We start from the raw sequence: 13,901 nt of genomic DNA on the forward strand, positions 1-13,901 counted from the left end.
GTTACCCAGGCTGAACTGTAGTGGCCCAATCATAGCTCACTGCAATCTCCAATCCCTGGGCTCAAACAATTCCCCCGCATCAGCCTCTTGAGTGGCTGGGACCACAGGCACACAGCACCAGGCTTAGCTGTTCACCCATTTTTCAAGTGTTCATTTCCCCCCCTTCATTGTTTTGTGACCACTTCCTCTTCACGAAATTAGCTACTAACCGTCATTTGTCTTGAGAATAATTTTTCTAGTTATTTGCTGTATGTCTTAATTGCAATATGGAATCAAATTCTTTGTCTTTACTTTACGGCACCTGGGTTGAGAACCAGAATTTGAACCAGAAATTGGGCTGTCACTTTTTCAGTTTGAGACTTTGTTTATTTTGCCACTACTGTTTCGTTTTTGGGTTTTTTTGTTGTTTGTTTTGTTTTTAAGTTCTAGGGTTTATGTGCAGATTTGTTACATAGGTAAACATGTGCCATGGAGGTTTGCTGCACCTATCAACCCATCACCTAGGTATTAAGCCCAGGATGCATTAGCTATTTTTCTTAATGCTATCCCTCCCCCAACCCCACCTCATGACAGGCCCCAATGTGTGTTGTTCCCCTTCCTGTGTCCATGTGTTCTCATTTTTCAGCTCCCACTATGAGTGAGAATGTGTGGTGTTTGGTTTTCTGTTTCTGGGTTAGTCTGCTGAGGATAATGACTTCACATCACTAGTGTTTTTTTAAATGTCTGCATATTTCTAGGACTTCATTTCTCTTTTTGCTATTGCAAATTACATGTATGTTTAAGATGTTTCCTTATGTTTTAATTTTTTTAAGTTAAAATGAAAGTCCCATTGCTATATCAACCTCCTCTGTCTTGTTACTTTCATTTGTCTCCCCAAATTACCATTATTAACGATTTCACCTTAGTTGTTTCAGATCAGTTTCTAAATATTTATACCCATATTTGTGTATAGTTAGGAACAGAGTTTGGGGTTTGTGTGTTTGTTTTTACTTAAGTGCTGTCATATTGACTATCTATTCTGCATCTTGTTTTGGTTTGGTTTTTTACATTGCCTCGGAGATCTTTCCATGTTCATATATGTAAATTACCTTAATATTTTTCACTGTGCATAACATTTCATACAATGGGTATCTTAGGTTAATAAACTGCTATTGGTGAACATCTACTTTTTTCTCTTAATAATTCTGCAGTGAACTGCTTTTTTACATATTCCTATAAATGTGTATTTCTGTAGGATTGTTCCCTCGAAATCGCAAATTTAATAATTAAAAAGGAATTTTCTTTTATTTTTTATTTTTACTTTTTACAATTTATTTATTTATTATCATTATTATTATTATTATTATTTGAGACAGAGTTTCACTCTTGTTGCCCCAGCTGGTGTGCAGTGGCACGATCTTGGCTCACTGCAACCTCCGCCTCCCAGGTTCAAGCAATTCTCCTGCCTCAGCCTCCTGAGTAGCTGGGATTACAGGCCTGCACCACCACACCTGGCTAATTTTGTATTTTTAGTAGAGATGGGGTTTCTCCATGTTGGTTAGGGTGGTCTCGAACTCCCGACCTTGGGTGATTCACCTGCCTCGGCCTCCTGAAAGCTGGGATTACAGGCATGAGCCACTGTGCCTGGTCTAGGAATTTTCTTGTAAAACGCTGAACCAACTTTAACCAGAATAGATGAGATGTTCATCTCCTCAAGCACACAATAAAACTGGCTGTTACTTTGGGAGGCCAAGGCAGGAAGATCACTTGAGGTCAGGAGTTCAAGACCAGCCTGGCCAACATGGTGAAACCCTGTCTCTACTAAAAATACAACAATTAGTGGAGCATGGTGGCAGATGCCTGTAATCCCAGTTACTTGGGAGACTGATGTAGGATAATCACCTGAACCTGGGATGCGGAGGTTGCAGTGAGCTAAGATCACATGCCACTATACTCCAGACTTGGTGACAGAGCAAGACTCCAGCTCAAAAAAAAAAAACTGGCTCTTATTAACCCTTTTAATTTTTAATTTTTTTCCATCAGGTGAACAATTATGGCATTATATTACTGTGAATTTTTCCAGGTAGAAGATATTGGCCATCCTGTTTTTTTTTTAAGACAGGATCTCACCCTGTCACCCAGGCTTTAGTGCAATGGTTGAACCGGAGCCTCAAGCGATCCTCAGCCTCTTGAGTAGCTGGAACTATAGGTGTGCACCACTGCACCTGGTTAATTTCCTTTTAAATTTTTTTGTACAGTCGAGGTCTCACTATGTTGCCCAGGCTTGTCTCAAACGCCTAGTCTCAAGTGATCCTCCTGCCTTGGCCTTCCAAAGTGCTGGGATTACAGGTATGAGCCACCTCTCCCTGCCTCTTCATCCTCTTATAAGCTTATTCTTTTGTATTTCCCTTGCTATTACTCCTTGTTTCTTTCTGTTTAGGTATTCCTCTTATTTATGAACTCTTTTTGTGTATTTTTATAGGTTTTGATGTTTTATCTTCTGTTATATATATTAACAAGAAAATTACTTTCAACCTGTTGATTGACATTTATTTTCATGGTGATATGTTTTAGAAAGTAATATTTCTTAAGAAGGTGAATTATATTGCTAAAAGTTATAATGATGAATTTCCATGTATTACTGTTGTACTGTAATAATTTTAATATATTGATGAATTTTGTTTGCTGCTTTTCATAAAATTTTGCAGTTCTATTCATTGAGACATTTTTCTTTAGTTTTCTGGCTTTTGCTGTTGTTGTTCTCTTATGGTGTAATTTGGTTATCAAGATTATACTAGGATTTGTGCTACTAATGTAGTAAGTTAAGAAGCCTCCCAAAGTGCTGGGATTATAGGAGTGAACCACCACCCCCAGCCTGGGAGCCTTTTTGACATGCACTTTTCTTTTTTTTTTTTTATTATACTTTAAGTTCTAGGGTACATGTGCATAACGTGCAGGTTTGTTACATATGTATACTTGTGCCATGTTGGTGTGCTGCACCCATCAACTCGTCAGACATGCACTTTTCAATAATTGACAGATGCATAATGAAAAAATCTAAGTAAGCACACAAATAAGCATGTAGGACATTTAAATAGCACAGTTAGCAAGTTTGGTGAAAACATAAATGTATGCATATCCATCTGATAGAGGACACACATGGTCTTCCAATAGACACAGATGTCACAAAAATTAACCTTGTATTAGGCCAAAAATAAAAATATTCCTGAACTCATTAAAATTCAAGTATGTCAAATTAAATCAAGTAATCCTTCAACTTAGAGCAACGTATAAGAACATCAAACATGTAAACATCAAAAGACAGAGATAAGCCAAAAGAATTTCACTGTCCCTTTATGTGCCGTAAGTTGCAATGTCAAGCTACAGTTGGATATTATTCAACCATTTCCTCCCATTGCGTAGAGGTGGGGGTCTTCACCTACCTGTCTAGTCCAGGACTGGAACTGCCTCACAACCCCTACAGCTTGAGGGTGCGTGGAAAAGAGAATGCCAGCCAGATATTCCAAACAGAGCCTCTGTCAGCAGGACCAGGCGACCATTCCTAGGAGAGATTGTTCTCACCCGTTATTAGGGCTTTCCTCCCGGCTGAAACTGTGGGCTTCTAATGGAATTCTTATTCAATTTTCTTACCCCATTAGGGTACCCAAATTTTTCTTTAATAGAAATCTTAAATCTTAAATGCAATAACATATAGCAAAATAAAGCCTAAGGCCAAACAAGGGGAAATTTTCAAAAAAGAATCTGAAAACTTCCTGTTTTCTTGTTATGCTGTGTTGTGTCTCTTCTAGGAGGCTCTCAGTATTCCTGCAATTCCGCTGTTAAGGATTCAGACAGTGGTTGTTAATTCTTTCTGCTTCTCCTGAGTCTAGGAAACAAATTACAGGGCTATGTTATATAGCAAGTGTAGATTATCCACAGTCTTCATCAACAGAAACAAAACATGGTTAGGGGCGGGGAGGGAAAATATTTAAATGAATTTTAATTGAAAAGTTTCGTGGTTATAACATTGAAGGACATGCCTATAAAATAAGAACCTATAAAAGTCTTCACTAAAATGGTAAAGTGCTCATTTCCAAGTAGTAAAATATTGAAACTTTTTCTTTTCATCGTTGATAGTGATTTATTTAACATTTCATTAGTGATTTATTTAACATTTCATTAGTTTATCGTTATTATGATTGTCATTATTACAGACGAATGCACGGCAGTTAAAGGACTTCCGGCCAACCCCTGACTTCACCTGAGTAGCCTTGCGAATGGTCACTGCGGCGCGCGTGGCTTTCTGGGGATTGTAGTCCATAGGCCTCCTGGCGCATGCGCCGTGGTACCGGACGCACGCTGCAGGCGACATTGTTTGGGATGGTGGGGTGAGTCCCGCCTGGACCGCGCCCCTCTTGGAGGCGTAGCCAGGAGTAGGAGTGTAGGATGTGCAGCTGCGACCCGTCCCTGTGGACTGAAGTAGGAGAAGTGGAAGAGGGGACTGGTGACCAATGATAAGGCCTCGAGGGTGGGGTAGGCTGGGGAAGTTCAGCGGCGCGACCTACGTGGGATGGGATGGGGAGAGCTTGGGCTCGGTTTGGGGAGCGGCCCTGGGTTTGAGAAAACAGTGAATCTTCACGTTTCGTGAGAGCGACTCGCGCTGTGCGTCCTCAGATCGAAGCTTAGTGTCAGTCTTGGGATGTGCATCTCTAAATGAGGGCAGCGGGGCGCTGGCTCAGGGTTTAGGGGTAATGGCTGCGGCTGTGCGTCCCTGAATGGGATGAGGGATTTGCCTAATCAGCGTGTCTCTGGGTATAGAGGATGGCTTGGGCTGTTCTCGCTCAGTTTGGTGGGGGCGATTCTGGCTCAGCACCCCTAGGTTCTTGGGTGGGGGGAGTTGTCTTGGGTCTGAACTCTGGATTTTGGCAACTCTGACTCCAGCGGGGCATTTCTAATTTCAGGGCAGAGGTTCTGGCTTCTGGCAATAAAGAAACAACTCAGACTGTAATAACTCTGGAGTTTAATGTCACCGAATTTATTTTGAAAAGAACTGCCCCAGGCGGCGCGGTGGCTCACGCCTGTAATCCCAGCACTTTGGGAGGCCGAGGTGGGCGGATCATGAGGTCAGGAGATCGAGACCATCCTGGCTAACACGGTGAAGCCCAGTCTCTACTAAAAAATACAAAAAATTAGCCGGGCGTGGTGGCAGGCGCCTGTAGTCCCAGCTACTCGGGAGGCTGAGGCAGGAGAATGGCGTGAACCCGGAAGGCGGAGCTCGCAGTTAGCCGAGATCGCGCCAAAAGAAAAGAAAAGAACTGCCCCGGCCGGGCGCGGTGGCTCAAGCCTGTAATCCCAGCACTTTGGGAGGCCGAGACGGGCGGATCACGAGGTCAGGAGATCGAGACCATCCTGGCTAACACGCTGAAATCCCGTCTGTACCAAAAATACAAAAACTAGCCAGGCGAGGTGGCGGGCGCCTGTAGTCCCAGCTACTCGGGAGGCTGAGGCAGGAGAATGGCGTAAACCCGGGAGGCGGAGCTTGCAGTGAGCTGAGATCCGGCCACTGCACTCCAGTCTGGGCGACAGAGCGAGACTCCGCCTCAAAAAAAAAAAAAAAAAAAAAAAAAAAAGAAAAGAACTGCCCCAAATTATTAACTCCATTCTCACCTCACATGCTGTGAGCCAGGGAGTAGGGACTTTGAGGATTATAAAGCAGATGAGCAAATGTAAGTTGTTAAACTGCACTCAACAAATTTGAAATTTGAACGTTCTCTGTATATTTGATATAACAAGTTAGAGAATTTGTGTTAATTATTTTAGGTGTAATAGCAGCATTTATTACATTTCTGATTGTGTTTCTGGGCAATTGCAGCTCCAGATTCAGCTGCACTTTTCTTCTAGGTCCTCATTCCCTGAAGAGGTTGATATGGGCTTCTGGTCTCATTCCTGATGCATTCCTCAGATCAGAGTAGTTGTCAGGTTGAAGGATGAGAAAGGCATTTGTGTGCGAGAGCTGTGTGGACTTTGGCAGGTAGGGAAAAAACAAGAGTCTTGAGGTGACATGTGCCCCATGTCTTTGGCTTCCCTACCTTTTCCCCTGCTGTCTGCCCTGAAAGGCCACAATTGCCTTCTGGCCTTGCTTGTCTTTGGCCAATGGGAAGTCTCAACAGAAAAGTTTGGAGAGAGGAAGAATTGTGATTTGGAGTATTTTGTCCCTCAGTTCCCTCTCTGCAGGATTGTCACAGATTAGCTGACCTTCTAACAACAGATCATGGTTTGGGTGGCCCTGGCCACACAGTCCTCTCAGTTCCCGGCTCCAGGGACTGCTCCCTCCCCTTACCTCTTAAGGCCCAGGTATTATAATGGCACCTCCCTGTCACTTCCCAGGATAGAGTCTTATCCACTGTGATTTCCTTACCCCCAGCCAACACCATTGTAAGCCGTCTGTTTATTAAATTCCAGTCAAATTTGAATATGCCATTCTGGTTCCTGCCACGGCCCTGACATGATACAGGCAGGTAGTGTCTGAAGCCAGAAATTCAGGAAACCAAACCCCCAACCATATATGTGTGAGTGCATGTGTGTAGATGTGTGCTTGAAAATAAACCTGTCCCATTTTTGGCTCTTAAGTGAGAACAGGTAATGGAAGTAGAGGGTGAGTTTATGTCTTTGCATATGCATCTAATGTATAATATCCAAGCCAATTCTATTTCTGCATTTGTTAATATCGAGAAACATTGATTGAGTGCTTGTTAAATGATAAGATCCTTACCAAGTACAGTGGATAAAAGACTACAGCTTGGTTATTTTTGTTTTTAGGATTTGTAGTTTTTTGACAGGGGAAAGGAGGAGTGTTTTCTTGGTAGGTTTTAATTATTGTAAAACGATGTAATTCATGCCATACTAATGAGTTGAATACTCCTTATTTTGCCCTTTGTTGGAACCCAAAATAAGATGTGATTAATGATGTCTCTTAAAGGTAGGAAAGGAGAGAAAAGGAGTCCAAGGATTTACCAAAAAGACATTTCATAGTCTTTTAACCTGATTCTATAACCCTGTGAGCTGCAATTCAAAGGGTAGCCAACAGACCAGTGCCAATAAATGATATTGGTCTGTGACCAGATAATTTGAGAACTTGAGTGTAGATGCTTAAAATTTTGTCTTATCGATTAACATAATAATAACAACTGGGCTTTAAATTGCATACCTTCTTAATTTCCTTTTTCCAGTAATTTCTTTTTACTGCATCTTACCAAAATATCAGTCTGTGACAGACTGAAAGTAACAGTAATAATAATTTTAACACTCGTTCTTTATCACAGATAGTCTGAAAAGCACTATGTGAGAAGGCAGAAACATGGTTTTGGGCTTTTATTTTTTAATCTTTGCAGTTTCCACAGTGCCTAAAGTGGCAATTTTATACAGTAAGTTTCTCCACAAAGGCCAGAGACAATTGTGTTTACAGGGTTTATCAGATGGAATCCCAATAAAAAATAAACAGAACACTCAAATTGGGTAATTTGAGAAGAGCTTAATAAAGGGACAATCTATAAAGTTGTAGGCAGGCTGTGGTAATCAACAAAGGATATTGCAATATTTCAGAGCTAGTGATAGCTCTGAGGCAGGATAACTTACTGCCTTGAGGACTGAAGGGCTAAGTGAGGAGGCAGTCACTAAAACCTGAAGAAAGATTTATGGGATGACAGCTGCCTGATGGAGGCCACGACCTTTGGTAAATGGATATGGAACATAGCCATTCCACAGCTTACCTGGGGGGATAAATATCCCAATTTCACTCTTGTCCTTTCCCTGGATCTCTTGCTGGCTTTCCCCGTTGGCTGAACCCAACTGGAAGCTAATTGGCAAGGGAATCCACTGATGAAAGCAGAACAGGAAGGGGCTTTAGTGTATATGAAGCGGCAAGCTTAGAAGGTCTCTGTCTACCTACTTTGGTCTACCTGCAGTCTAAGAACATTTATAGTTCAGTTGTGAGCATTTCCAGAGCAGAGGATGTGTCTTATATGTCATATGTGTGTCATCAATATTTGCAAAAGCAGGGGATAGAATGGGTGCTGGAGAGATAGTTTAGGAAGCCAAGAGTCAAGGTGTAGATGTTTAAAAATGTGTATTATTGATTAACATAATAATAAAAATTGGGATTTAATTTGTATATCTTGGCTAACCTCAAGTTTTTTAGACCACAGGCCTAGCCATACAAGATCAAGTCTTGCATGTGAAAGTGGAAATAGCAGAAGGTTCCTGTCATCCTGAGATTGCTCTCTCTCTCTCTTCTTTTTTTGAGACAAGTCTGTCTCTGTTGCCCAGGCTGGAGTGCAGTGGTGCAATCATGGCTTACTGAAGCCTCCGCCTCACAGATTCAAGTGATTGTCCGGCCTTAGCCTCCTGAGTAGCTGGGATTATAGGCGCCCGCCACCACATGCAGCTAATTTTGTATTTTTAGTAGAGACAGGGTTTTACCATGTTAGCCAGGCTGGTCTCGAACTCCTGGCCTCAAGTGATCCACCCATCTTGGGTTCCTAAAGTGCTGGGATTTCAGGCATGAGCCACTGTGCCCAGCCCTGAGATTGCTCCCTTAATCAGCCATTCTGGGGCCTCTTTTCCTGCGAAATTCAGATGTAGATTATGTCAGTTCATTCACAAGTCTGAGCAAAGGAAAAAAATGTGCAGGTTTTGACCCAAAACCTTGAGGAGAGAGATAGGAGTTACACAGTAGTTTGAGATTGAGGGACTGGGGCCAAATCAAGGGAAGTCTTGAGGAGGTGGGAGTTCAGTCTGTTCAGAGTGAGAAGAGATGATATCTAGGGAGTGGAGAGATTGTGAGAAACTTTTACAGATAAGAAAGGAACCAATGTTCATTCACAACTTGTTGAATCCATGATCTCATGGATTCTTTCTTCTTTGCAGTTCTGCTTTTCCAGAATCCTGCCCTTTCCAAAAGGAAGACGGTATGATTAAGTTCCGGGTAAGTTAAGGGTTTCTTTCTCTTTAAATATACTGTTCATTCTGAGGAACCAGACACTTCTGTTTTCTGAAAGGAGGTCAGCGTTTTTTGAGTGACTACTATGTATTAGGTACTTTATCTTGCTCATAATGACTTTGTGAGGCAGGTGGTTTGACTCCCTTTACAGAAGTGAAGAAACAAACTCACAGATTTCAAGATGTCTACTTTGGTGCTACTCTAAGTGTGGTTCATGTACTGGTACCAGTACCAGTCCATGAACTGCTTGTCACTGCCCCATGAGGGAAAAAGAATCAAGAGTAAATTCAGAAACCTTATAGCAATTTGGTGTTGCCACAGCATCCAAGTGCATGGGCAGCATATACATGACCATACTCTAAGTGTCACTGGTCTAGTTCAAAAAGTAGCAAGATTTGAATGGGTATGTATTGGTCAGAGTTCAACCAGCAAGGCAGAACCAGTAAGAGATATATATTAAGAGATTTATTGTAAGGAATTGACTTATATGGTTATGGGGGCTAACTAGGCAAGTCCAAAATCTACAGGGCAGCCCATCAGGAAGGGTAGGCCAGAACTCTTGGACAGACTGAAGCTACTGTCTGTGGGGGGAATTTCTCCCCCTCCTAGGGAAGCCTCAGTTCTGCTCATAAGACCTTTCAGTTTATTGAATCAGACATACTCAGATTAGTTAGAATAATCTCCCTTAAAGTCAACTGATTATGGACTTTAATCACATCTACAAATTATCTTCACAGCAATACCTGGATTAGTGTTTGATTCAATAACTGAGGACTGTAGCTTAGTCAAGTTGACACATTAAAAAGACCATCACAGTGTGGAGGAAGGATTTTCTTTTAATCATGAAAAAATTTAATTATGAAAATACACAAAAAGAGCAAATGGTATTATGATCCTCCATTTGCAGTACCCATCATGCAGTTTCAACAATTAACTTTTTGCCAAAGAGATTTGCTTAATCTCTTTTTCAGTTTTTCTTTCCCAAAGTATTTTAAAGAGGCATGTTATTTCACACTGTATTGGTTTTTCTCTGAGTACCTCACTTTTGTATAGTACCTTATTATATATGCAACTAAAATGAATGAGCTCACACTTTTATCCTTCTGCCTAGAAACCATCTTGCCCAAGTCCAAGATTCATTATGTCCATTTTCTATCTTCTAACTTACAGTTTACCAAATGTTCACCACTACATCACCCAGGTCACCATTTTTCCAGCCTCCTATAACAGTGTCCTCAATGGTTATCTCCTGGACCTAAAGCCAATGCCATGAATATTTGGTAGCACTCTGCTGGTTTTGGTTAGTTTGGGTGTGTCCTCATAGTGAAGACAGAGGGGCAAGAGAGCAAGTGGACACGTGAGATCTCTCAAGGCCAGGTTTAGAACTGGCACATTATCACTTCTGCTTCATTTTGGTAGTCAGAGCAAGTTACATTGCCAAGTCCAAACTAAAGGGGTAAGGAAACACACTCTGGTCCTTTAGTGGGACTGGAGAGCATAGAAGAGGATATTTCTAAACGGCAATCTAATTTACCACATTCTATGTATTTCAGTATATATTTCCTTAAAAATGGACTAATGAGATAATCAATAATTATTTGGTATATCTAATACCCAGACAATAATCAAATTTCCCTGATTATCTAAAAAAAATTTTTTTAACAGTTGGTTTGTTCAAATGGGATCTTAACAAGGTCTATACTACCATATAGTTGGTTGTTACATCTCATAATCTCTTTTAATCCAGAGAAATCTGCCCCTCTACTTTATTCTCTCCTGCTATTGACTTGTTGTAGAAACCAAGTTGTCCTGTGTTCTTTCCTACATTTGGAATGCATTTGTTTGCTTCCTTTTGGTGTCTTTCAATGTGTTATTCTATCCACAGTATTTCTTGTAAGTGGAAGCACCAGATGCTTGAGTAGACTCAGGTTCAAGGTTTTACAAGAATACTTCATAGATGGTTTTACAAGAATACTTCATAGAGGAAAAGATTTAAAGATTTTTGCATGTGTTTATTAGTCTATAAATTTGATTTCTTAATATTTTGGGGTTGTCCTTGTACCTGTATCCTGTGACAACCGCTGCCTAGGATTCCTACAAGGGATCCATCCAGCTACAAGGGTGGTGGAGAAATGAGTGTTTTATTTTCCCAGGCTCTATAGTTGAGGCAGAGAATGGAGAATGGGGAGTATGCTGGGTGAACCTCTATTCCTAACCCCTTCTCCCTACGTTGGAACACCCCAAGCAGGCTTCAGGGTATCGTATTTCCTGAATGATTAACTCCAATTCAATTTTGTTGCCTCTAACAGTAGTGCTACTGAGAGAGTGGTGCTATTAGGACAACAGTGCTGACTCCCCTAGATTTTGGTTTTAATCGTCAGATTTTGGTAATTGGACAATTGTTAGTAACATGTTCCTTGTGAAGTCCTTTGTAACTGCTTACAACTTTTGTTTGAAAGCTCTGCTTTATTTAGAGATGCAAAGTCTATTGAGAGAACATATCTGTAAATACTTAACTCTGAGCAGTGTGATATATGCAGCGATAGAAATATTTTATGCAAAAATTGGTTTCTTGATTAGGAGATGGTTATTAATATTAGCTTATTCCTCACATCCTTTTATTTTGAGAAATTTCAGTTTATCAGGAAAATGAAAGAATAGCATAATGTGTAATCTTCACCTAGATTCACCAATTGTTCAGAATCACCCACCAACATATGCATAATATATGTATATACACATACGTCTATATTTTATTTTGATGACCTACTTGGGGATAAATTGCAGGCATCATTATAATTCATCCCTAAATATTTCAGCTTGTAGCTCTTAAGAATAAGAGCATTCTCCTACATTTCCACATTACTGCTAACATACTCAAGAAATTTCACATTGATACCACTATTTTTTAATACCTAGTTGATATCGAAGTGTTCTTATTTATCCTCATCTCCCTTTTCTCTTTTGTGTTTTTTGAATCTAGGGGCCAAAGCTTTTAGTTACCCTGTCTTCTTAGTTCCTTTTAACATGATAAAAATAGATTAATCTGCCATGAAAAAGTGAAAATACCAAATCTTGGTGTGTGATGAGAAATGAACTCATGGAACACTACTAGACTTGTGTATTGACACAACACCTTAGTGTAGATTTATCTGCGCCTGTTTCCTGGGCCATATTTTATAATTTGATTAATATTGTCCTTTGGGAATCCCTGATCCAACAGGATTAGTGTCCTTATGAGAGAGACTCAACACAGCTTGCTCTCATTCTCCCTGTGCCACGTAAGGACACAGTGAGGGGACAGCTGTCTACAAGCCAAGAGAAGAAACCTGAATGAAACCTATCTTGGTGGTACTTGATCTTAGACTTTCCAACCTCCAGAACAGGAAGAAATAAGTTTATTTTGTTTAATCTAATCAGACTGTGGTATTTTATTAAGGCAGCCCAAACAGACTAAGACCAGTCATTTGTGTGGATGATTGATGTGGCATGTGGTTGATGTTTTAGGAAAGGGTGACATTCAAGGATGTGGCTGTTGTCTTCACCAAGGAAGAGCTGGCACTATTGGATAAAGCCCAGATAAACCTCTACCAAGATGTGATGCTGGAAAACTTCAGGAACTTTATCTCAGTGGGTGAGTAATTGAGCATCAGACCACTGAACCTGTTTCCTCAAATCATCATTTCAAACCGGATAGAATATTCTAGTTAGATTACAAAGAGAAGCGTTGGCCACTGGAAAGAAAAATCCTAAGAGATGCATGTGCAGGTTAGAACCCTGCAGTTAATGAGCTTTTACAGATCAATGTGAGGATGTGGCCCCTTGTGATATGAGGGAGCGCTCCCCAAATCTCATACCCCTGGCCTGTGGGCATTCAGTGCAGGTAGTAACCCCTCCCTCCCTACTCACACATTTAGGCTCTCATTCTTTCCTCATATTTCTCAGAATGGGACTGATAAAATTCACACATCACCAAGGGCCTTGATCTATTGGTTGCTTCTAGAGAAAAATCAATGTTTATCTAATGTTTTGGATAAACCAGTGTTAAAGGAACCAAGGGAGAACTTTGGTTTGGTTGGCAGTTACAATAGCCAACACTCACTGGTATGTAGTAAGTGTAATCTGAGTGTTGGTTTATTTGATTACTTTTTGATAAATATCTAGCCTCATTTTTATTTCTCAGAGGTTCATATACAGTTATGTGTTACCTAAGTTTAGCTTATGAGATAGAGATATGGTTTGGCTATGTCCCTACCCAAGTCTCATCTTGAATTGTAGCTCCCACAATTCCCACATGTTGTGGGAGGGACCTGGTAGGAGGTAACCGAATCATGGGGCAGGGGTCTTTCTCATGCTGTTCTCATGAGAGTGAATAAGTCTCATGAGAGCTGATGGTTTTATAAATGGGTGTTCTCCTGCACAGGCTTTCTCTTTGCCTGCCGCCATATAGGACGTCCGTTTGCTCTTCCTTCACTTCTGCCATGATGGTGAGGCCACCCCAGCCATATGGAACTATGAGTCCATTAAACCTCTTTCCTTTCCCAGTTTGAGGTATGTCTTTATTAACAACGTGAGAATGGACTAATACAGATAGTTACATTATTATCCCCCTTTTATGATGTATTACTCTGTTTTCACACTGCTGATAAAGACATACCCGAGACTGGGCAATTTATAAAAGATAGAGGTGTATTGGACTTACAGTTCCACGTGCCTAGGGAGGCCTTACGATCATGGTGGAAGGTGAAAGGCACATCTCACATGGTGGCAGACAAGAGAAGAGAGCTTCTTCAGGGAACTGCCCCCTGCCCTTTTTTTTTTTTTTTCTTTGACAGAGTATGGCTCTGTAGCCAGGCTGGAGTGCAGTGGTGCTATCTTGGCTCACTGCAACCTCCACCTCCCAGGTTCAAGCAATTCTTCTGCC

At 41.0% G+C, this 13,901-nt stretch overlaps 1 protein-coding gene across 4 annotated transcripts in view; it reads left to right on the forward strand.

Annotated features, from left to right (window-relative positions):
• The first annotated feature begins 4,323 nt into the window (after positions 1-4,323).
• The window catches only part of ZNF285 (zinc finger protein 285), a 15,559-nt gene continuing 5,981 nt past the window's right edge, over positions 4,324-13,901 (forward strand). The window contains exons 1-3 of one of the 4 annotated variants that reach the window (XM_011963046.1): positions 4,330-4,458; positions 8,905-8,962; positions 12,485-12,611. In XM_011963046.1, coding sequence (XP_011818436.1) covers positions 8,948-8,962; positions 12,485-12,611 — 142 coding nt within the window. In that variant the 5' untranslated portion in view covers positions 4,330-4,458; positions 8,905-8,947. Of the gene's footprint in view, positions 4,459-6,798; positions 6,842-8,904; positions 8,963-12,484; positions 12,612-13,901 lie in introns of those variants that run through there. The other 3 variants (XM_011963045.1, XM_011963047.1, XM_011963048.1) reach the window with 3 other exon arrangements.

The sequence above is a fragment of the Colobus angolensis genome, unplaced genomic scaffold (assembly GCF_000951035.1).
Source record: "Colobus angolensis palliatus isolate OR3802 unplaced genomic scaffold, Cang.pa_1.0 Scaffold60, whole genome shotgun sequence".
NCBI lineage: Eukaryota > Metazoa > Chordata > Mammalia > Primates > Cercopithecidae > Colobus > Colobus angolensis.